At 52.3% G+C, this 25,112-nt stretch overlaps 1 protein-coding gene across 5 annotated transcripts; it reads right to left on the reverse strand.

The window, feature by feature from the left end:
• Positions 1-518: 518 nt before the first annotated feature.
• Positions 519-24,868, reverse strand: ADORA2B (adenosine A2b receptor). 5 transcript variants are annotated; one of them, XM_054084829.1, is made up of 4 exons: positions 24,639-24,868; positions 19,282-19,395; positions 17,087-17,444; positions 519-1,209 (listed from the first exon to the last, which is right to left on the reverse strand). In XM_054084829.1, the coding sequence occupies exons 3-4, from the start codon at positions 17,413-17,415 to the stop codon at positions 519-521; spliced, it is 1,020 nt and encodes a 339-aa protein (XP_053940804.1). In that variant the 5' UTR covers positions 17,416-17,444; positions 19,282-19,395; positions 24,639-24,868. The 5 variants fall into 5 exon arrangements, 4 of the variants coding, with proteins under 4 accessions (XP_053940804.1, XP_053940805.1, XP_009556770.1 ...); XM_054084830.1 differs by lacking the exons at positions 17,087-17,444; positions 19,282-19,395; positions 24,639-24,868 and adding exons at positions 9,245-9,335; positions 10,342-15,239; XM_054084832.1 differs by lacking the exons at positions 19,282-19,395; positions 24,639-24,868 and adding an exon at positions 9,245-9,335 and having other exon boundaries at positions 1,074-1,209; positions 17,087-17,890.
• Between the last annotated feature and the right edge of the window lie 244 nt (positions 24,869-25,112).

Genomic DNA, 25,112 nt, shown 5'->3' on the forward strand with positions numbered 1-25,112 from the left:
TAAATTAAGACTTTTTTTTTCCCATCGGAGAATACAAGCTGCATCAAACAATTGATGGAATAATTAGGGTTTTACCAAAGTGCTGTCAAGTATGGACTTAGAGAACAACTCAAAACCAGACAAAATTATTACTCCTAAATGAATCAAAAGATTAAAAAATAATAATAATAATTAAAATAAAGATCCTAGGACCCGACATGAGCAGCACAACTGGGGAACCCCCACCCCAGCAGGTGGGTCTTCCACAGTCAATGTCCGACCTGGAAAGGAAATGCCATACCATCACCAGCACGCGTGCAACCTGGGTTTACGGGGCGAGCTGCACTCAGCCTCCCTGGTCAGGTTATTCCTCTAGGAGGCACTACGTTAATTAAAAAATTAACAAAATACAGCTGCGTAACTGCATAGTGGTCATCTCTGAGCACTCTTCTGGGAGTCAGCTGTAACTGTTCACATAGGCACAGGGAAGGGTAGTGTCAAGGACAGGCTGCAAAGTCCCCGAAGCAGGACGTGCAAGGTCAGATGGTCACCGAGGCTATTGGAGAGTTCATGTTGGTGACAGTCAGGTGCTGGTTGTTGTCAGTGCACTTGGGGAAGTCGTCCGCCTTACAGAGGATCTTGGAAATGATCTTGCGGAAGGTGTAGCGGAAGTCCCTGATCCTGTAGGCATAGATGATGGGATTGATGACAGAGTTGGCGTGGGAGAGGATGATGGCCATATACATCACCCACTCAGGCTTGGATTTGGAGAACTCCTCATGGAAGTGAGTGATGCAGTTCAAGATATGCAAGGGCAGCCAACAGAAGGCAAAAAGTCCGACAATGATGGCCAGAGACTTAGCTGCGTGGACTTCCTTCTGCAGTGTGGTCCTGGAGTTGCCCATCAGTTCAATCTGATGCAACTGTTTGCAGGCGACCATGAATATCTTAATGTAGATTCCCAGCATGATAACAAGCGGGAGTAGCACACAGCCAAAGAAGTTGAAGTACACCATGTAGCTCATCGTTACCACATTCTCAAAGAGGCATGAAATGAAGCAGCCGTGGTTCTCTGTGCCGGTGTCAGTTCCTGTCTCATTGGTGGCATTGGGACAACCGCTCATGGCTTTATTCCAGCCCATAAGTGGAGTCAATCCAATTGCAAAGGACAGGACCCACAGCACAGCAATGAGTCCTCTTGCCCGCTTGCCGGTCACCAGACTGTTATACCTACAGCATCAAGAACAAAACCAAGACAGAGCCATTATATAAATGCACACTCGTGACTTCCCTGCAGGTAAAGTCATCAGCATTTTGGCTAATGCCGCAAAAGCCCCACCCACACCCACGCAGGAACCTCACCTCTGTGATCACCAGAGGGGTAAAAACCCCTCACCTGCGCTCTATGCCTACGCAAAGTGATTTTGGGGAGGTGATTCACTTACTGTTCCTGAGAGGTGCCAAGCACCGCCCCTGCCCAGGAACATCCTTCAATAGGAGGTAAAGACTTGGAGTCTTAAAAAAGGCTTCATCATTGCATGAGTCTAAACTACAAGGAGGGCAAGAACAGGGGGAGGCTCACTCTAACCACCAGCTTACACTCTGGCTCTACGCATCCACTACTGGGCACACCAGGACATGCTACATGAACTTCTGGGCTGACCTATTACAGCTGAGATGATGCTGACACTCTGTTCTATGCTGTAATGGGTACCTAAAGGCTTAACCAACATCACCACACACTTATAGCCTTTATACCACAGCCAACTTGCTTCAGCTGGGGCTGCTCGTGCCTGCAGCAACGCTGGCTTTCACTGGAGATTGGAGCAGTCCCATACGGACACCCCTTCCCATGCTACCTCGTACACTAAGTACATGCATGTGGAAACCAGGGATCCTACTGTTTTTCCAAACAGTGAAATTCCTGGCTACACATGCCAGACTGCAGCCCAGGCAAGCTTGTTGTGGCTGGATAACAAATACCCTGAAAGACTACTCTGAGCCAGCATCTGAAAGCAATTTCTAATGATTGATTGCTTAGGAGAGTTACAAGTTAGGGTTTGTGTCTCCATTTTGAGCCTCACATCCAGGCTGGAGCTGGGAATCGGGGACACTGGGCTCTTCCTTCCCAATTCGATGTCTGTGCTTTACGTATCTCCGTCAACAGCTGATGTGGGCAGCTTGGTTTAGATCCCAGGGCTGGTGTCGGCCTTCCCTGCTTGTGGATGTGAGGATTCTGTAGGGGACACACCATCGAGATGACCTGAAGCCAGACACAGACTTGGCCCTGCAGCTATGAAAGCCTTCAGTGGGGTTAAACCACGGCTGTGCATAACTGCTGCTGTGAGGCGATGGCTTCATTTTGCTGACCACAGCTTGTAAAAATGCAGGATTGTAAGGAAATGCCTTCCTCAGGCACCTGCTGCTCCCATGGCTGTTACGGAGGAGCTCTGCGGTGGCCCAGGCATGAGCTGATGCAGTGCTGAGGGGTGCAGAGCCGTGTGCTGCTCCACACCTTTCCTAACCTATGGATTGGGCGCCTTCATGGTCAAGAAAAGAAAGGTGCTCCTCCAGTCCCTACGTGCTCCCTTGGCAGATGGAGCTGGAACTTAAAGCTGCAAAAGTCCAGCTAGTCTGAGTGCAACCAGAAGAGATGCCAGCATCAAAGCATCGGTCAGATCGCTCTTCGGAGATACGAAGAGCTCACTGACTGCCAGAAAGACAACATGAGAAACCCATTACTGTCCTCTCCGCAGCCAGTTAGCATCTGCTGGCTAACACACGTCCCCCCTTCCCACACCCTTCCCTCAGTGCTTGTTTACTCTGGCTTGGCTACCCTGCTCCTCCTTTGCTAAGAACGTTTGTTCTGATTTTCTTCCGGCCCGTGAGGCAGGGGAGGGTTTTATTCCCACAGAACTGCAGCTGTGCTTCTGAATCACAGCACGGTCACCTCCGTGCGAGCCGTGTGTCCCTCTCCTCCTGCAAGCTACAAAGACAGGAGGGTAAAGGAGGGGTTTGCCGGCACAAACCGGGAGGCAAAGAGGGGCTCTGGGGCTGCTGCGAGTGGGTCTCACTGCAGGTGCAGCTGGGGCCGGCCAGGAGGACCTGGGAGCAGCAGCCACAGCTAGGCGAACACACTCCACAAGGCAGAAGATGTCTAAAGGGCAGGTCCAGCCACTGAGGGGTTTCTCCTGCACTCTTCTCCCATTATTACTATGTCTCACTGCTTCAGAAGATGAAAAATTCTCACGTGGGGCATCAATGAGGCCAAAGCCATTGCTTTCGAAACGCTGGGTTCAGTTCTCAGGAGCCAGAGCTGATCTGGGGTTGTGGGACCTGAGAACGTTAAGATTTGATTTGGAGCAAGTTCCCAGAAATCCTATCTTTTGGCAAAGCCTGAGTCTCAAGCTAAAAGGTTGGCTGAGATGAGTCAGTGCTGTAGGAGCACCAAGAGCTGCTGCCGACCTACAGCTCTGTGTGTGGGAAGAGAAAGCTGTGGCTCCTTGGCTTGTGCTCTTCACGCTTCATTGATCACTTCAGTTGCATCTGTGCTGCCCAAAAGCGAGACTGGAAACGCAAAAGGGCCCGTTGTTCAGAAAGTGAACGCTCAAAAGTTTTGTGTGTCTGAATCAGGCAGTGCGCAGGAACACAACAAAAAGCCACTGCGGCTCAGGGGGCCGTGCCGGGGCTCCTGTCCACCGTGCCGGGGCTCGTGTCCACCGTGCCGCTACAGGCTGGTAACACTTGGTGCTGTCTTGCTGAAAACACGTGGTCCCAAATAAGGCTTCTTCCATCTGTTCTTCTCCTGAACTCTTCTGCAAAGATAAAGCTTGGCTTGGAGGTTTACAAAATCAGTTAAGAAGCCACTTAATTTGCCGGTGGCTGTGAGGGTGGCGTGTTTATTTGAGCGGTGCTCTCTCTCATCCCTGCAGCCAGGATCACATTTGAGTGGACGTCGCTTCTGCAAGAAGGAGGAGATGGAAAACTGCTGCGCTCCGGGACCGCAGGAGCCAGAGCTGAGCAATGGAGACGGCTGAGGGTGGTGAAGAGGTGGTGTCCATTGAGGTGGAGACAGTTATTGACAGCGAACACCTGCACTCCTTCCATTAGCTCTTTATTCTTGCAGGGATGTATTGTGAACTCCTCCCGGCATCCCTGCCTTTGGTGGTCCGTGGCGGTGACTGCAGAGAAGGACACGGCTGGTTGCTGAGCTACCGGCCAGAAGAAGCCGAGGTGTAATTGGAGATAGTCTGATGTTCTAAAATTGGTCACGAATTACCTTGTTATTACCTTAATCCACTTATTTGGTGAGACGCCGCCTGTAATGCCCTTAAGTTAACTGAAGGTAAGCCCATGCTTGAAAATAAAGAACAGCATAGCTGTCACCAGACCAAGGCATGACGAGTCTCGTTATGAGCTGCTGCACACAACTGCAACCCTCTCATAAACCACCGTGAAGAAAAGCAGGCACGGGCTGGGAGACAACTGAGACCCAATGCTTCCTGAGCTTCTATAAAACATGATCAGACAGTGAGGAACCAACAGATTTTCACAGCTCTGAATGCTCCGACAAACCCCTCCCTCATTCTCTTCTATGCTTAATATTATTAGGCAAAAAAACTATTAAAGTAAATTTACTCACCTAAGTCTGCTCAATTAATGTATAACAAATATTGAATCTCCTCTATGTTTCTGCCCAGAGGCATCAAGTGTTGCTTTAATGTAAATAACAGCTGAATATTTTAAAGTGATTTATTGAGATTAAATAACCTGGCAATGCATTAGTTCCTTTTACACTGCAAGGCAAATTCCCTTTACTGGCGTAATCATCATCGAGCAGCTAATTACCTCAGCTCCCACCCCGTGCCCCCGCCGTGGACGCTGCAGAAGCCCTGATCCATCCCCGCGGTGCCGCCAGCGCGCAGCGGGTCAGGTTTCTATTTGTCTGACATACAGACCTGTACGTTTGCCACCAGCGTCACAGCCTGGGTGGCAGTGGGTCAAATCCTCTAGGGAAAGCTCAGCTGCTTTTACAACATGGCTTTGACCCACCGGGATTATCCTGTGTCCTACTGTGCCAGCACCAAAACGGGCCAGAGGCAGAGGCTGGAGGAGATGCCCCTGGGCTGGTCCATGGACTGGAGGTGGTGTCCTTCACCCAGCGGATATTGCTGTCACCCGCAGCCTCTCCACTTGAGTGATGGCTCAGCAAGGTCCACAGCTTTTCTGGAAGAGCATCATGGCATCCACCAAACAAACCGAGATGTCCATAAGCACAAAGTGTGGGGAGAATCCTACCTGCACTCTCCAGGCACCGTGCCTCTGCTTGGTAGGATGGGCAGGGTAGAGTTGGGTTTTTTTTCCAACAGATCCCACTGCATTTCTACTGCTATTTCCTGGAGCTGGATACCAGCCAAGACGCCCAGGCAGGCATCGCGAAGCACAGCTGGAGCAGAGCAGGACACGCTGCCAGCCTGCAGCCAACCCAGCCTCTCCCATGTAGGAGTTTGGCTTCTGAGTGGCAGGAACTGAGTCATGTCCTGCACGTACCCGGCATCTCCCCACCAACCCCTGCCACGACCCCACGGAGAATGGGGTCCCCCTGGAATGGGATTAATATTCCCACATGATTTATCTCAGAGACCAGGAATGGGGGAGAATCCCTGAGCAGCCCGGAAGGATGAACAGATCAAAACATTGCGGTGCCACACACGCGCTCTCTTGGTGCTTGGTGGGCTCTGAAGGTGGCCCTGAGCACGACGCTGGCCTGGGCCCTGGCTGATAAGGTACTGAGTAAATAAACCTGAGGTTAGCAAAGAGCAGAGCCAATAGATTGTGTTACGGAACATTTGAGGTGCGTTGCTGAGCAAAAGGGTGATCTGTAAGCAGAGAAACTGCACCAGCACTTGCTCCCGTGTCCTCATCACCTGCAGAGCGGAACAACTCTCTTACGTTTGCTCACCACGGCAGCTCTGTTCCCAAAGTTTTTGCCTACCTCCTGCTACCGGGCCACTGTTGGAGACAAAAACGAGCTCCATCATCTCTGCCATGGTCTGAAGACCTGCAGCTGGTAGCTAGCAAATACCCTGTGGGTCCTGGCTCTTCAGACGTCTGCAATAGGATGTCCACCCACCTGGGCATTATTGCTGTCCCCCATCCTCTCTGGATACGGAGTGAAATCCCTGAGGCTGAGATGTGGCTTCTAACAACAAAAAGACAATCAGGAGAAAACCAACACCACTCAGCCGGGCTTCGTCTCTCCTGCAGCCCTCAAAAAGGCCCAGGTGCTGCCAGGCTGCACATGCGAACGCTGCACACAGACGCTGGGTGTTTAAACACTGCTCATTTGTGTGACCCAATGCTGAAGCTCTGAAGCTGTAGCATTAACCCTTCCATCAGGAAAGTTTTCCCTCACGACGGAGCCTCCCAGGCTCCCATCATTAGTCCAAGCATTTGAATAGGGACATCTCTGACTTGTGCAGTCTTAACTGGAAGAGCCAGAGGATCCCAATCCTCATCTTGGCATCTTGGAAGTCTCCGGGATGGTGTAGGGGAGGGCTTTGAATCAGGTGAGGCGTAGCTCTAAACCTACACACCCTATGTGGTCTACATCACCCCATAGCAGCCCCACGTCCACCGGCAGAGCTGCAGCTCAGCAGCAGCACCACCAGAGTCTCCACACCCCAGCAAGGTGGGAAGGAGCTCAGCTGCTCTGCTCAAGGCTGCCAAACCCCAGCGCGAGATCAGCCTTCGATGAGCAAAGCTTTCAACTCCAGACTCTCAGGTGTCTCGTGCTGAGGCCACATTCGACGGGCTCAGTGCAGAAACACGGGTGTGATGGCTGTGCAAGCGGCGCTTGGGGCCTCTCTGCACGCCTGGAGCCCTGGAGGGAGCCCTGGAGGGAGCCCTGGGGCTCTCTCCCTGCTTCCCTGCTCATTTCGCCCCATTCCCAGGCTGCCGGATGCGGGGAGGTGAGCAGATGGAGATGCACAACTCAAAGCATTGCAGGTGCTCCGATACAAACAAGCAGTGCTAATTTATATGTTTCTATTTTAAGTGTGAAGGAAAACACACAGACACCTCCATTCACAAAGGGAGAGAGCGATTTGGCTGCCAAGCATTGTATCCTTGTCATCTACTTGCAGCTGGACTTTGCATCTTGGTCTTTTTTTGGAGCTATAACAGCATGAAATAAGCATCATTGCTGTCATTCTGTCTGCTCCATGCACAGCCGTGGAATGGAGCTCACATACCAGCTGAAATATCCTGGCAGGACACTTTAAATGAATCATAAATTGCACCTTGGGGGGCAGAGGGGGGAGTAAAAAAAAGAAAGAATTGTGCTTTTTCTCCAGGAAGGAGTTGGCGGTGAGAGTGAGAAATCAGATTAGCGGTTACGGTATCGGCCGAGGAAGAGGGACATCTGCGTCTGTCCATGTCCAGTGGTAGACAAAGCACTTCCTCCCACATCTGTCCCTATTGTGCGCGGGGGACAGCAGCAGCGGCCCCCGCTCACAGTCCTGGCCTTCCGCTGGACCGGTTCCTGCAAACACGCCAGCACCCACAGCTCAGGTGGGACCACAGGGGTTACTCGGAGAAGCAAAAGCATCGCTGAGCACCCTCCAGTTCTGGTTGCTGGAAGCACAACTCCCACTGCCTGGTGCTTCCATGGGAAACCCGAGCGGCTGCATCAGCTCAGCCTCCGCACGCCCACCCATCAGGGGATGGAGACAGCCCTGAACACCGGCTCATGGCCAGCCTAAACCTGTTAGGAAAAGCTGAATGGGAAGAAAGGAGCTCTCCCAAAGCGCCAGCCCTCCCCTTCTCCCGGTGCCGGGAGCATGCGCTCACTGGGAAGCACCGCCATGAGCACCTCAACTCACCGAGGAGCACTCGACGCCGCGCAGGCAGCCTCGCTGCTGTGCCGCCCCAGGGGATGACATCTAGAAGGGAACCTGCCCCCCTCCACGCACAGCACGGCCGCGGGATGCTGCTCAAACCTTGCCCCCCAGCGGGGAGCCGGTACGTGGATGCTGCTCTGAGCTTTGAGCCCCGATGCTCAGGGAACCCAGCTTTGCCTCGGCTCCCATCCTCATAGAATGAGGAGGAACGACCGCCCAATCCCTTCCCGGTGCTGTTAGGTGTCCATTCCTGCTTGAGGCAGCTACCCAGCGAGGTCACAGGCTGCGATGCTTCATTTTTAGGTGTAGAGAATCACTAAAAGGCATTTAAAGACTGGAAGGCTTTAACTTTCTCTTGGGCTTGCTTTGCTCACAGCGTTTTCAGCCTTAGTCTGCATTAAAAGCTAAGGGCTTTGGAACTAATCGGAGAAGCAGCTATTCCCAGCGTGTGAACGGAGGTTGTCAGGGGCTGGGCTGCTCCAGACCTCCTGCACTGCACGTTTACTCTCTAGGAAGCAATCCAGTTTGGGAGCAAAGTCACAAAAGACAGGCACAAACAACAGCACGGAGACCAGGGTGAAGCCGTTCTGGCTGAAGACGAGGCCTCAGCTGGACATCGCCCATCTTCTCCCCCAGAGAAAGCCAGGGATGTCTGCCAGGCAGCAACAAACCTGTTTGCAGCCCCAGGTAACCGCTCTCCAAATTACTAAGACTCCAAATTACTCTTCCCAGGATGAACCCCACTTGTGCTTCACGCCCAGCCATGGCGATGACCATCGGGACGAGCCGAGCATCCCTATCCCTGGGAACATATTTATGCCAACATATTGCAGCCCCCTCCCAACAGGCTACAACCACACCAAGTCCTGCAGCCTGCAAGCTGGGGCTATCGAGTGCCTACAGGTTTAAAACTCAGCAAGATATCCATACCGTGTGCTTATCCTTCTTGCGAACTCCTCCCTCCCCACGGTGGAAGCCGAGCAGCTGGGAGAGCGAACGCTCTCCTCCACCGTCCCCAGCTCCCACTGCGTCCTCATTTATCCCCAGACACCTCTCCAAGGGCTGTCACCTCAGCTCTGCCACCGCTGACACAGCGCCGGCTCAGGGCTGGGGGACGGCTGAAGGGTATCGGGTTTGCAGGACAAGGAATGTGGGAAGGAGAAATGCAAGAGAGCCCAGTTTTGGCCCAAAGCACCCTGCAAGCGGAACACGTTTGGGTAATCGGGAGAGTTAAGAAGAGAATAAGAAGGGTAACAGCATCTCAGGGTGTTGTGGGGTGGGGAGCAGGAGGGGCCACAGAGCTGTGCACTTGTTGAACGCCAGCAGCACCTGTGATGCGGATGTGTGAATGTTTTTCTACTCACGCTTTCACAGCAGCCGCTGCCAGGTAGGATTTGCATTTTCTACCCTGGTTTCTGTCCGCAGAAGCCGGCCGGCCCCAACCGGCTCTCAACCCTGATGGGATGAGAAAAGGTGACTGAAAACTGAGCTCAGACGCATGGGGTACAAGTGGGGTGCAGGGCGAGCTGTGGGGTCCCTGCCCACGCTGGGCAACCCCACACTCTCGTAACCACGCGGGACGCTAGAGGATGGCCAGAGGTGTGCAGAGCCCAGAGGACCCAGGAAGGAAATGAGCTCAGCGCTCCGCATGCTGGCTCACACGCTCCAACAACATCAAAACACAAGCAGCCGCCTCGAGCTGCGCAGGTGAAGGCAGGAGCGTGCGATACCTGCCCGCCCTTCACCATCCATCATGCTTAGGGACATGGTTTAGGGAGTGTTAGGAATGGTTGGACTCAATGATCCGGTGGGTCCTTTCCAACCTGGTGATTCTATGATTCTATGATCCATACGGTGTTTCTGAGTTCCAAAACACAAAACCCCGACTCTCTCTAGCTGAGTCCACAGGGCTGAGAGGAGCCTTCCAAGCCTGCAGCCCTCCCGAGCTCTTCTTCCTCGACACCACCCTCCCTCCAGGGCTCTGAAGCCCAGTGTTATCTGCCTGGGGCTGAGAATTTTTGACATTCCAAACCTCTCAGAGTGGTTCAGACCTCAGATGTGCAGCTCCAGGGCAGCTGAGTTAAAGGCGGCTGGTGGAGGTGAGATAGGAACTATGATTCACTGCAAGCTGTTTCGGTGTGATCCCGTCCACAGAGCAGTCCTGCGGCCGCCACCCCTCCCAGGCACCCTGGGCCCTGCTCACTCAGATAACAGATAAGGGTGAGAAGATGGCCAATCTCTGCTGGATCAGCTCTCTCTGTAACAAAAATGCCCCAAAGCACTGGTGTCTCCAACCACCATCCCCAGCAAGACGCTACTCGCCCGCTTCGCTGCAGAGCCTTGACCGACCTTCCCAGGAGCCGGTGGATCTTGCGTGGTCAGCACGAGCCCAGCACCACTCGCCCACTTGCATCTCATCCCAGTGTGCTCCAGCAGCTCAAAGACCCCATCGTGTCCTCACCTCCCTGCCCAGGCGCAGCTGGGCTCCAACCAGCCGGCAACAACAGCATCCACGTTCCAGCCACACCATCGCAGCACGACAGGCAAATCGGAGAGGGAGGACGCGTCTGAAAGCCATCCCTGCAGCACCGCTCTCCCAGGAACCCGGCACCGGGGCTTGGGTGGGAGGGAGGGTGTGAACGCCGCGATGCGGGGTGATGGGCGCTGACACCCAGTGTGTTAGACAGGGGGTACAGGCAGAGCCCCGGTGACACTGGTCCACCTGCACAGTTGCTCCTCTGCACAAACCGTGCTCTGTCCCGTGTCCCCGGCAGGTCCAGCAGCTCTGGTTGTAGTGCTCAGTGACACACATGGCCCTGAAGGGTGAGCGTGAGGGCACAGACACACACCCACCGCTGGACTCGCAGGTTATTTGTGGCTCATGCCCAGCCCTGATGTCAGCCACGGGATCAGGGAGATAATCCGCTCATCGACACATACAAATTCCCTGAGCCCGGTGTCAGACTTCGCAAAGGGAGGGGAAGAGCCCGACACATCTGTAGGCACAGCTGGAGTCACTGATTGCTGGCACCCTGCGGATTGAAGCTGCCTATAACGCAGGAACAGGAGCCCCAACGCCCAGGGCAGCGACTGCCCAGCGCAGCCGGGGCAAAACACTCCTCAAGACTCAGTTTTGCAGCCTGTGCCGATTGCTCTGGCAAGCAGCAAATTCATAAACCCCCCAAGAACCAACTCATTCATTAACAAAGCAAAAACTTTTAACTGTAAAATAAAACAACTCACTGTCAAAACATTTTCCTTTAACGTACTTTTTTGCAGAGAGGTCCAAAGCTTTTGCTGCTGGAGTAAAAGTCTAGATTTCAACAGTTCCCTTTTTTTTCATCTAAAAATCAGCCTGTATTTTTTTATACTTTGAGCTGACCAAAACCAAACAAAGCTCCTAAACCCAAAGCTCTGGCTTCAGGCTCTGGTGCCCTCGGCCAAACGCTCCCCAGCATCCCCGCTACCCCCCTGCTCCTGCAGGAGCTGCGTTGGGGCAGAGGTCTCAAAGCCAATTAATTCGCTTCCCATCAGTTTTTTTTTGCTTTCGGGGTGGGGGAAAACCATAAAAATTTGGGACAGGCATTTTAGGCAACGAAGCTGCTCACGACTACACACAACTGCAATTTCTCCCCTCTTGTTTATGGCTGGGAGAGCACACGCGATTATTCCTGATTTTTTAATTGCATTTCCAGTCTCGGCTGCATCCAAAGCCCGGAGCAAGCGGCAGCCCTAAGAGAGCCACAGCCCCCAAGTACAGCACCAAAAACCCCCACGTTCTGCCTGAGTCAACCTCAAATGACACAAACTTCCTCCAAGATACGACAGCTCACAGCCCTCAACGCGCTTCCCAAGGTTGTTGCACGTTGATGTCTGAACCGACGGCACAGCCGTCTGATGGATGGGAGAGACAGAGCAGCCACAGCTCTGCCATAACGACGTTTCCTGTGCCGCTCAGGTCTCAGGATCAGGAGCGATGCGTGTGAGCCGCACATGAACAGCAAAACACGCCCGGGAGTTCAGACGGAGGGCACTGCAAGGATTTCCCTTCAGAAAGGAAATGAAGCAAGGGCAGAAGAAAGAGGAGCAGCTGCAATTCTGCGTGAGGATGGCACACAGGAAATGGCAGGTGAAGACCAAGGCTCTCGCGGAGGATTTTCCTCCCCAGCGGCTTCAGCCCTCCCAGCTCCCGTAAATATCCACCAGTTTGCTTTGCTGAAGGCCAAGCTGGGAGTTAAAAGGAACCAGAACAATTCTTTGCTGGAGGACACAGAGGGAACCCTCTCGCCTGCAGCTGTGGGGCACAGCGAGGAGAAGCATCCCTACAGCATCAGCCGGCGCACCTCGAGGCAGGACACTGCCCAACTAAAAGGGTCAGGCAGAAAAAACAACAATCCAAATGGAATTTCTCCCCATAAGGAGGGCAGAAATAAGCTGGACCGTTGCCTTGATTAGGTCAAAGATAAGAGGGGCAGCAGCTCATTGGGGAGCCCGGCAGCATGAGAGGCAGAACAGCACAATGCCATAAACCCATCGTGGTCCAAGTGCGGATGCTCTGGCAGCGAGGGTTCAGCGAGGTGTGGAAAGGGAGAGAGCATGGGTATGGATGCACTGTTCTAGCTCACGGCAAAGGTGCCCAGGAACATCAGCCCTGCACTTCTGCTGGGGATAAAATTGAAGATGGGAGAGAACTAAATCCGGGGAGGAGAACAAGCACCACACCAGCTCGGATCACAGGGAGCTGGGAGTAGTTTTCCCTCTGCGGGTCTCAGCTGGGGTGTTTGCCGGGTAGGCAGCAGCAGTACAAGGCTCAGGGTTCTGCAGGAGGTCACCAGCCGCACAGGGGCACACACAGCGTGATGCCGTGCAGGGCGTCGCGTTATCTTTGCTCTCTGAATACAGGTACTCTTCTCCCTCCCTAATTCCTGACACATTTGTTCCAGGCTTCTATCCATACCTACATTTACTAGCCGTGCCAAAGGACTTTGGTTAATGCAAATAAAAGGGAAAGATTTTATTCCACCTACAAATCTTGGGCTCGTTGCAATGGGACTGTAGGGTGAAATCCAGCTCTGGAGAAAGCCAGTGAGCAAAAGCCTCGCACCGCTCTCGTGCCAAACTCTCCACAGGATGGATTTACTGCTGCTGAAAGATGCTCAATTGCTCGGCTTTGATATTCTGCTTGGAGGAAGTGCTGCGGGGGAGCGAACTTTTGGAGGGGACAGGATGGGAGGCGAGAGCAGGGATGGTGTCGTGTCCCTGGCGCAGCCCAGGGATGGGCGCACGCCGGCAGCAGCGTTGCGGTCCAGGCAGGATGGGTGCAGGACACCAGGCAGGGTTAAAGCACATCTGAGGACAAGAATCTGCATCCTGGTGTGTCAGGCAGGGGAGAAGGGACCCGGGGAAGGTCTCAGAGCTGCAGCTGCACGGAGTGGGCAGCGCGGGCTGTGGCTCCTCCACAAAGGGTAAATTTGTCAAACGCAAACAAACAAAATACGAGTTTCAAGGGACAGAAAGAATTCATGGCTTCAGGTCAAATTCAGCAAATATTTTTAGCCAGAAGAGGGAGGGCTCTAAGACACCATTTTCAAATGCTGTAAGATTTTTATTCTGCAATTGTCTACGTGAGAATTTGTTTGTTCCTTTCCAGCGAAGGTGCCTCCATTTCAAAGCACAGCAACATCAGAAGGGTTAAGCAACTCAAACAAAAGCCTACCAGGCTGGTAAGGATGACTTTGTTTCACTAAAACTTCCAAACATCACCGTTTCAGTTTGACTGCAACGATTTTCCTCTTCCCCGTGGGATTTTTGGTTCAGCCACAGAACTGAAAAATCCATTATTAGCCTGGCTGCAGTGCAAAGTCCTGCTCCCAGCCTGCAGGCCCGCCCAGCGTCTCCGTGGGCTGAAATAGCCCTCAAACAGTATGAAATAATACGGCACTCAGCCCTCAGTGTCCCTGCAGAGCTTTCCGCAGCGAACTGGTGGACACAACAGGGACACTCGACTGCTCTGCAACAACTGCATTATTTATTGTCATTGCTGGATAGGGCTGGGTACAAATCATCCTCTTAAACGCTTAATACTTGGTGGGCTGTTATCAGCCTCTGCGCTGATCCCAAAACCAGTGTTTTAGGGAGGAAAAGAAACTTTCCCTGAGGTTGTCATTACTGTAAATTTAGGACCAGCTTTTCCTTTCCGCAATGCACACCTCCTTCCAAAGATGGTGCGTCCACCTCCCCACAGTGGGTGGGTGGACAACTTCTTCCCCCCTCCGGCCACGGGCAGCACAACGGGAATGTATTTGGGAATAACTGCAGAATGATAGAGTGTCCTGAGTTGGAAGAGACCTACAAGGATCATCAAGTCCCGCTCTTGTCCCTACACAGGAGAGTCCCAAATAACAATGCTGATGAGACAGAGCTAATTAAGCCTTGGTTGGAAAAATGTAGTGCAGCGCAGAACGGTTTTGCCAGTGTAGTTTATCGTAGAATCATCATAGAGTAGTTTGGGTTGGAAGGGAGCTTAAAGATCATCCAGTTCCAACCCCCCGTGATGGGCAGGGACACCTCCCACTGGATCAGGCTGCCCAAGCCCCATCCAACCTGGCCTGGAACACCTCCAGGGATGGGGCAGCCACAGCTTCCCTGGGAAACCTGGGCCAGGGTCTCACCACTCTCATCGTGAAGAAGTTCTTCCTTACGTCCAGTCTAAATCTGCCCCTCTCCAGCTTGTACCCGTTGCTCCTCGTCTTACCACCACAAGCCTTTGTGAACAGCCCCTCCCCAGCTTTCTTGTAGCCCCTCCAGTACTGGAAGGTCACTCTAAGGTCTCTCGGAGCCTTCTCTTCTCCAGGCTGAACAATCCCAACTCTCTCCGCCTGTATAACCTACTCTATGCTCTCTCGATATTGGCTACACAAATAAAACCAGCCTTTTAGTACCAGTCCCTAAATCTACTGCCAAAGCAATACCCTGTCCGTTGCCCTGCGTTCCTAGCAGTGAGAAGACCCATCCTTTTAAAGGCATTTTACTCCCTGGCCACCTCTGAGAGCAATGAAATGGGCTGCAATACCGAGACCAAGTTTAATCCAAACATCACACTTCAGCCCAGACAAGGGTGGATCTCCATTTACAGCGAAGGGGCTCTGTGTGTCCAGCTAGAAAATGTTTGTAGGAATGAAGATGTTTGTGTAAATAGCATAGAAGGTTTGGCCTAAGATGGAGTGAGAAAGCAATGTTGGAAAAGGATCCCGAAGCAAAGCAAAACTGCCCTGGGATTTCATCCTGCGCAGCTGTATAGACCGACCTCACGGGACCAGGACTGTGAAAAACAGAGAGAATAGAAGAAAAACTTGCCACTATGTCAGACAGAAAGAACACTTCCCTTCTGGAAACACGTAAACGATCCTCTCAGAGTATTTCTGATCCACTCCTCTCATCTCTGATTGCGGGGGAGTAGAAACTGATCTCACGAGATCCAACTTCCTCATCCAAGCACTGCAAAAGGCAATTGTGGTGTAAAAGAAAAGAGTTATGAATAAGAGTTATGATGAACAGCCCGAACAGCTTGCTTGCGGCGGGTGACGTGGTTAAACTGAAACTTAAAAATCCGACCTGCTTGTGCAGCTGCTGCCGTGCCCCTGGCCCCCATCCCGAGAAATCCCCAAACGAACAATGGAAGAGGCACCAAAGCATTATCCGGAGCCAACGCGAGTCTCCAAGTCCAGTTGGGTGGCGGGGAAGGTAAGCAGCCGGTGTCAAAGATGCTGCTCTGCCCCAGCGAGGGCTGCAGCTCGGCTCTTGCTTCCTCTACACCCCGTGGGATTTCCATGCTCCGCTCTCTGATGACATACGCAACCACTCAGCATTTCTACTACGAGTTTTTATCATCTGCCTGATGACTAATTAATATTTGCCCAATGTATGAGAGTCCCCTCATGCAAGGTGCAAGAACAAGGTGAAGGTTTTTTTTTGAGTTATTTCAGGGTGAATTCATCGCTCGTGCAAGAGAGATAGTGGAGACAAGCAGAATCTAGGAAAGCTGCAGCTTACAGAGTTCAGCTGAGGTCCCTACACCAAATCTGCCCTGCTGCCCCACAGCCTCCACTTCTGACCTCGGCTCCCGGACTTCCCAGCAGAGCTCCGTCCATGTCTTATTTTCAGGGAGGAGCAACGGAGACGTGAAGAAGACTAATGGACTCGAGTCATTTGTAATGCAAAGCCACGGTCTGGTGCACTTAAGCTTACGGAAGCTGCTGCACCAACTCGCTGGTGAAGTGTCTGCAAAATACATTCAATACATTCCCCCCCAGGATATTGCAGTGTCCCATGAATTAAAAGGAAGGTGATTGCTGTCTCTTGATACCGAGTTCGGATGAAAACCTAAACTGTACATTTCTGAGAAGGGAGCTATGAATCCTTTCTCCTTCCCCCTCCTGCTTGCACGGTGTAAGCACAGAGCTGACACCTTCTGACATTTACTGATCTATACACTCACTCCCAGTAAGCGCTCAGAAGGAAAAGGTACGCATCCAAGAACTGAAATATCATTTCAGCATTTGTAGATGCAACGAATCGTACTTTTAGTACAATTAGTTCATGCATCATAACGCTCTAAAAACTGAAATTCAGTCTGGTTAGAGTCTAAGCCCAGCTGAAAATGTGAAGTATGTGCGAAGTCATATTAAGATCTATTTAATATAATTTTCAGCCTTTCTGAAAGAGTTGTGACCTGAGCTTGGGAAGACACAAGAGCTCTTGCAGAGCAGCCTGCAAAATTACTTCTCTAACAGGCTAAGAAATAGGGAAAGAATGGTTACTCATATATTTGATTACCCAGGAGATGCCCAGACACCGCAGTAATGGGGGCTGTATAAATACCTACATAGATTAGCCACAACTTTCCCAGGCACACTGCTACGCCAACACACACTCCACAAGAAGCCACGAACCCTCCCAAGACAAACACCCCGAAGAAACGGAGCTTCAAGGCATGTTTTGAAGTCAAGAGGCGGGATGCTGAAAACCTAACCCCAGTCCTGCTGCAAGTGAGCGCAAAAAATCTCTCTTATTCCCATCACCACCTGTGAGCAACGAACCTCCTGTGGCAACACTAGAGACAAGAAGATCCTGCACTCTTAGGAAAGGAGGGTCACCGCCTGGGCTGTCACGGAACGTGGCTACTTGCGTGCACTCCAGTCTCTTACCTCAGCGGGATCTTAATAGCCAGGTACCTGTCGATGGCCACCGCCAGCAAGCTGAAAATGGAGCTTTGGGTCAACACCAGCACGAAGCAGGCGAAGAAGAGGCAGCTGTGAAAATCCACCTGGAAGCCGATGCTGATGGTGATGGCAAAGGGGATGGCTAACAAACCCACGGCGATGTCGGCCACGGCCAGAGACACCAGGAAATAGTTGGTCGCGTTCTTCAAGGTGCTGTTGATGGCCACGGCCCAGCAGACCAGGACGTTGCCAGCGATGGACAGCACGGCGATGACCAGCTCCACCGCGATGTAGGTTGTTTTCAGAGTGTCCATGGCGAGAGCCCAGGGGAGAGGAGCCAGAGCTGTTCAGGAGAGCAGGGGACGTTCCCCTGGGCGCCTGCCCGCGGGGACCAACCGGGCACGGGGCAGAGCATCACCCAGCGCGGCGCTCCGCCGCAGGGCTCCCGCATCCCCAGGGCTCCGCGTCCCGCCCGCCCGCGGGGCCATGGGGCTGCGGGGATGGGACGGGGTGCGGTGGGATGAGATGGGATGGGATGGGATGAGCTGGGATGGGACGGGACTGGATGGGATGGGGTGCGATGGGACGGGATGGGATGAGCTGGGGTGGGATGATGCTCCGGCGGAGCCCGCCCCGCTCCGCTCCCCGCGGAAAAGCCGCTGCCGGCCGCGCCGGGGCTATTTCTGCACATGGGGCGAGCGGGGCGGGGAGTGAGCGGCTCGGAGCCGATTGGCCGAGAACCGGCGGAACCCGGGACACGGCACCTCCCGCATCGCCCAGCCCCGGGACGGGCCCCTCCGCATCCCGCATCGCCCGGGACCGGGACGGAACCCACCGCATCCCGCACCCCGCGGTCCTGGAATAGCGTCCCGCATCCCCAGCTCCAGTCCCCTCTGCATCCCGCACCCCCAACTCCAGACCCCTCTGCATCCCGCATCCCTAGCTCCAGCCCCTCCTGCATCCCGCATCCCCAGCTCCAGCCCCCCCTGCATCCCGCACCCCCAACTCCAGACCCCTCTGCATCCCGCATCCCCTGCTCCAGCCCCCTCTGCATCCCGCATCCCCTGCTCCAGCCCCTCTGCATCCCGCATCCCCGGCTCCAGACCCCTCTGCATCCCGCATCCCCAGCTCCAGCCCCCTCTGCATCCCGCATCCCCGGCTCCAGCCCCCTCTGCATCCCGCATCCCCAGCTCCAGTCCCCTCTGCATCCCGCATCCCCTGCTCCAGCCCCCTCTGCATCCCGCATCCCCAGCTCCAGTCCCCTCTGCATCCCGCATCCCCGGCTCCAGCCCCCTCTGCATCCCGCATCCCCTGCTCCAGCCCCTCTGCATCCCGCATCCCCTGCTCCAGCCCCCTCTGCATCCCGCATCCCCGGCTCCAGCCCCCTCTGCATCCCGCATCCCCAGCTCCAGTCCCCTCTGCATCCCGCATCCCCGGCTCCAGCCCCCTCTGCATCCCGCATCCCCTGCTCCAGCCCCTCTGCATCCCGCATCCCCTGCTCCAGCCCCTCTGCATCCCGCATCCCCTGCTCCAGCCCCCTCTGCATCCCGCATCCCCTGCTCCAGCCCCTCTGCATCCCGCATCCCCTGCTCCAGCCCCCTCTGCATCCCCGGCTCCAGCCCCTCTGCATCCCGCATCCCTGGCTCCAGCCCCTCTGCATCCATCTGCAGTCCATCACACCCCAAAACACACAGTACCAGGACGGCATCCCCCACTGCTGGGTGCTCCCCACAGGTGTTTTCGGGGTGATGGAGGGGCCACTTTGCCAAAGAATGAGTGAAAAGTCCCCCCAAAACTCCCACCCCATGTTTTCCCCCATCGTGAGCAGGACTCGGGCATTGCCACAGCCCGGACACAGCCGGTGGCGTTGCCACATGGAGAGAAGTCCCCACTAACAGCGCGTTGGCCAAAAGTAAGATATTTCACAAAAAAATCATGACGGCGCTGAGTCTGTGGACACTCATGGCGCAACGTGACATTTCCTGACGTAAGAAAATGGGAAAATACCGTGGATTAGCAAACGCTGCCGTTCATGGGGTTTGAGGAGTTGACTTCAGGTTTAAGGAACTTGGGGGAAAAAAACCCTAAAACCTGATGCAATCACAAATGAAAGGCGTTGCCTGGTGGATCTGAAACCCAGCCGTGAATAGGAAGATAGATAGAGTTTAGCAACTGCTTACCGTTTCATCACACCTTTCATGCTTTATGGTCACCATCAAACACAACCAGACCAGAGGCTGAACTTCACACCAGTTTTGCAGCATCCGGCGGCACTAAAGAATCTAGGGCAGAAACTAGAAAGAAATCCAAACAATTAAGTAAAATAAAACTTCCTGTAGCAAACAGAAAGTAAAAGAAATTGCTATTATTTTTATTTTTTTTTAAAACAAATTTGGAAATGGAATGCTGTGGAAGGGAAAGCTTTCTGGGGATCCACAATCACGGCAGAGCGAAAACACATGGGAAAAACAGAATCAGAATGATTTCTGTGGACCTGGCATAGATGGAAATGCTCTCGTTGAATGGAAGTGCTTCGGATCAGACAGAATTTATATTGATAGAAGCCTTTTTTTTTCCCAAGTTGGACATCTTGGGAGCAGAACGCTTTAGGACGAGTGGTGTGCTGAAGGAAACGCCCATGGATTTACTCAGATGGGGATGTACAGCAAGGTCCACTTGCTCCTTTTTGGCAGAAGCGTTGCTGCTCCTCGCGCTCCTCTCCAGCACCTTTGCACTCGGTACCCTACAAGCACTTTGCCGGCACAAAAAAAGGGCCAAAACCTCAGCGTCCACCCCTGCCTCTACTGAAACGACGACCGAGTTTTGAGGAGAACCCAGGTTTGCTGGTACACATCCCCCACGCGGGGCTGCTCCTTCTCCCTCAGCCCTGGCTGGATCATGAACTTGCCTACACTGGTTTGGTTTATTTATTATTTTGGGATAAATGTAGCTTCCCTCTGCGCAGAGCCTGTTATAATCACGTAAATGATGGTAAACTATGATGGAAAAGCACTTTTTACCCCAAAGCAATGGATTTACATCAGGGTTTGTACACACGTTTTTCGCAGTTGTAAAACATGTGCCAACAGAAGCCTCCTGCTGCTTTTATAGCACTTCGGTGAAACACGAATTAAGATGTACCCACTGCAAAAAAAGTTATTAGAAAAGGATCTGCTTTTGTGATCATGGAAGTGCTTTTTAACAGGCTGAGACAAGGGAAATTGTGGTTTATCAAGTCAGACACGGACAGAGAAACCCTTATTTCAGATTCTGATGAATAGGTTGCTCTGGGTAAGGTCTCTCTGTGAGACAGGTAGTAAGGCACGGTGGATGTTATGGGTTTTGCATTACGTGGAGATTCACTGCTCTCCAAAGCCATGAAGCCTTTGCCAAGGTCCGGCGGTTTATTTTGGCATCAGCTGATGCGACTGAACTCATGCTGAATAGAACTTAGCTGCAAGCGGAGCCAAAGACAAGCGTGCTCAGCTCTGTTGTACCAAACGTGATTGAATCCTGCTGGCCGTAAGTGTAGGATGAGCCCATTCCCAGCCAGAGATACAGAACCTGTCCTCCAGCTGCATCCTTCAAGCCCTGTTTTAAAAAGACATGGCATAATACAACCTACTATCAAATACCAACTGCATGGGCTGACTTTGTAGAGTAATCATCTGAATAGGAATTGTGAAATCCTGCACTTGCCGGGGCTCTTAGGATGATGAATCCATCGGTGATAATGTGCATATTTATATTCCGGAGCCTGTAAAGGAGCAAGGAAGTCACACGATTAGCAAGGTAAATATTACCCAAAGCTTGCAGCTCGTGGAATCCATTCAAGAACCAGCCCCAGGTCACTGGAGCACCGTTGGATGCTCAGATGTCAGAGACAGAGACAAATGAATCAGCATCGCGATTATTTCCCTGGATTCTATTTTGCTCTGGGGATTTGCCGCTCGACACTCTTATAGGAAACAGCACCAGCCCCAATCTGCTCTTTCAAGCCTAAGGACTAATCTGGCTCTTTTGTTCAGAGGGAAGCAGATTTAAAGGGATCCCACGTTATGAATGGCAAGGCAGTGGGAGACAGGATCAGCCCCCTGGGGTGGCCGTAGCCCGTGTCTCTGTGCTTTGGCAGAAGCCCACCGCCCTCGTACGTGCTGTTCTTCTGTCGCGCGCTCCCTGGGGAAGCGGAGCTGCCGCCTCGGAGGCCGTGCGTTTCCTGCAGCCCTCTGTGATCTCTTTTGTGCGAGTTCGCTGCGCCTCTGCGCAGACTTGGGCTGCACAGAGGACTTCCCTGGCAACCTCTGTGTTGACACCTTCACTGCTCTTGGCCCAGCCACAAAGGACAAGCGAGGAGCCCCACTAACCCCCATCTCTCTGCACCCATGGGACAAGGGGCCCGACAGCCCTCAAGGGCATAGCTACAAACACAAAGAAAAGCTCCTCAGTCAGTGACACCTGAGAAGTTTTTCCTGGTCCTGCAGCCAGATTTTCCATCTCAGACACTCCTAAGACAACAAACCTAACAGCTTTTTTCATCACTAAGCACGCAGAGTTAAAGAGAGGAGTAACAAGCGCTGGAGTAGAGTGTCTTTGCTCCTAAGGGACAGAGACACCTTCTGGATATCAAAACCAGGATGAAAACCATGAATGCCAGACAAAAAGTCCATCTGTCTTGCTGCTACAGGCACATCCATCGTATTGACTTTGGCAACCCTTCATGAAGCTGTGAGAGCTGCCGTACGGAGCAGAACTGGCTCTTGGGTGGCAGAGCATTAGCCCTGCACCTTGTGGCTTAACAAGCAAAGCAGCTGCCAACCATCTCCTTCCATGAGGGGTCAGCTCCATCCCAGAACTGCCCGGAGGGGGGAACACTGGGAGATAAGGAGGTCATGGCCAGGGCTTTCTGAAGGAACCCTGTTTTGGAGTACAGGTTGCAGCCTAGTGCCTTGCCACGGCACGTGCCCTTCTGTGTCCTTGGAGGCTCAGAGGTTCTCTCTTCCTCCAGACCTCACCAGCAGAGCTCAGCAGAAGCCTCCACACGCTTTTCCAGCCTCTTTTCACTACGTGTCTCCTTTGCAAGGACCATCAGCAAAGGCAGTGGCCAATGACAGCAGTGACAACAGGGATTTTCAAGGCAGACCTGAGGACCTGGACTAAGAACCAGCTCACATCTGTCTTACCACCAGGGCAACAGACCTCAGCCACAACTCGCTCAGCAGGAAGCATCAGCCCAGCAGAGCTGGTGCTGCGTTGTGAACCAAACCCCCATTACCGCTCAAGTCTTCACAAGCACTTTTCAGCTGCTTTGGAGGACAGGAAAGGCTCATCCTCAGCCAGACTCCAAGAAAGGATTCCCAAGACACATTATAACCGGGAAACCATGCAGCAGGTACAAAAGCCCTGTTCAAAGCAATGCTGCCAGTGATGGGCTGGACTTGGTCTATCCAGGCTAGGTGAAGGGAACAGGATTTTTGAGGCCAGCTTGGCATCCAGGCAGGTGAAACAAGCACTTAGCTGTGGCTGAATATTTATTGCCTGCTGTGCTGAGCATTAGCATGTCAAAGATTCCAGATGAGCTCTGAACTAAACAAGGATGGATGTGAATGGCCAAAGGTGAGGTTTGCCTGTATTGCTGCAGGGGTTTCTATGGAAGAGCCTGGGAAGGGAAAGCAGAGAGCGAAATTCCAGAGAAATCTATTTGCATAGCGGAGACATCAGTCAGTCTGCAAAATACTTGGAAATCAAAACAGAAAAATTATGGTAAGATTGTAAACTGCAGGTCAACAAACTTGGATCTTCCTAGTGCCCAGGATCATTGCCAGATAATAAACCTGTGTTATCCTGGAATTTAAAACTGGTGCTTAAATTATCTGCAAGAACTCACCTTGTAACACTACAGGTGTGTGAATGCTTTATAAATTGTGGGTTATATTTTGCACCTTTCATTAGAAAACAAAGAAGTCACCACAAGATTAAAAAAAATAAACTATAAACAGCGGTGAAATTAAAAAGGAAGGATTTTGGCTGAGTGGAGGCAAGAGCATTAAGACACCATTTTGAAAGCATTTTTAATTTATCTCTGTGTTTGATTCTATTTACTCACCACCCTCTGTGATGAAAAGCCAAGTGCCTCTTCCAGCAGTACTAAATGAAAGCTGTGGCTCAAGCCAAGAGCGTACGAAGCGCGGCAGAACCGAGCCCAAGGTGTGACCTGCACAGGGCTCCCAGCGGGTACAGCGCTCAGTGGTCTCGGTGGTGGTGGTGGAGCAGCTGTTTCCCCTGAGAAATCAATGGGAAGCGTTGATCCTTCTCCAGACCAAAGGGAAGCACTGGGAAGCTCAAGTGAAGCCGGACAGGCAGCGATGCCATTTGCAATTCAAACAACCCACAACTCGCAGCCAGAGCTGCTTCCTGGGCAAAACCTTCACAACTTCATACCCCAAAGAAAACAAACTTGTGAAGTGCCTTCTCCACCAGCCCGAGTCAGAGCTTCACTCCCAACCACCACTTCACAGCAACGCTAAAGAGAAGCGATTCTGCTCCCCACCAAGCCCTGACAGAGCAGGGAAATGTGCCCTTATCCCAAGTGTTCAAAGCCATTCTGCCTTATGCGAAAACGTGACATTGGGAGCTCCAAATGAGTACAGTGAGAAGACTTCAATTAATGCAACACATCTGCTCTGAATGTAGAATTGTGCTCAAAGCCTAGTGAAAAGTTAGGTTGAATTCAAAGCCTTCAGCTTGTTTTGTCTGTGCAAGATGGAACCAAGATTTGTAAATAACAAATAATTTGTAAATAAAACTGACAATACACACACAAAAACCAAATCAGCCAACGCAGAGGAAGGGGCCAACCTTCCTGCCCCACTCTCATTCCAACAAACACTGAATCTGCACCCAATATCCACTTGAACGCCAATGTCATTATCACAGCCCCTATTGTACTGCTCTCTCCCAAAGAGATAAGATTTTTCCCATTCTGTCCAGTTTAACTATCAGTTAAATTGTGACGTAAACCAAGTGCCAAACACTGCTAAAGCCCAAGAAGTTGTTTAGGGTGGTTTCCATCCTTGAAAGACTTTTCCAAATCTCCTCTCACTAGGAAAGCAATGTCTAAATCACAGCTGGAGGGGAAGAGCCCAGACCGCGCCATCCCATAACCTGTTATTTATTATTAATATTCCTCGCCCCTTTGCAAGCTTCAGAATGAACTCTCCCTTCCCAGAATGGCTCTCCAGGGCTTTGGCAGTGCAATTGCTCTCAAGGGCTGAGCTACGCACAGGATATTATCATTACTATTGCTCTGCTCTTCAGACACGTCGGGGTGTTCGAACTGGAGTAGCTGCGTAAAAAATAAGCAAGAAGCCACGCACACCGCTTTCACTGTAACTGCCCTGGCTGTAGTTTTTATTTTGGCAAGCAAAATAACGGAGATTTGACAACTGAAAAAGATGAGTAGAGCAGTGGTGGCAGCCTCGCTCCCCGTGAGCTTGGTCCTGTCGGCAGAGTATCCGATACGTGCTGCAGAATCACTCACCTGAGGAGCTCACTCGCTTCCTTGATCAGAGCGTGGCAGTGGCTTATTATGAGACAGAAAGGATGAGCTCTCTAGGAAGACAAATATTACAAAACATCAAGGTGGAACAAGGGTTTGAGCTGCTGTACACTCTCCTCTGAAGCCAAGAGAAGTGGTGAAGCGGAGCTTTGCAGAGCAGGTCAGGAAAAGCACCTGCTCCCACCTCAATTCTCTAATCTTGTTACTTTCTCTTTAACCAGCTTAAACTCGTGATGTGTGGGTAAGGACAAAACCCCCGTCATTGCTGTGTACTTAAGAAAGGAAAGCAATTCACATTCTAGATACGTGAATAATGTTTACCCACACTGGCATTTTACAGCTTTCCTTTTCTTCCTGCCATGCCCAATAAAACCCACTGATTGCCCCTATAATCTGGTTGTTGTCTTCTCTGGGTGACATTTGCTTTAGGGTCCTGCTACCCAGAGGTTGTGCCTG

Source organism: Cuculus canorus, chromosome 20, assembly GCF_017976375.1.
Source record: "Cuculus canorus isolate bCucCan1 chromosome 20, bCucCan1.pri, whole genome shotgun sequence".
Lineage (NCBI taxonomy): Eukaryota > Metazoa > Chordata > Aves > Cuculiformes > Cuculidae > Cuculus > Cuculus canorus.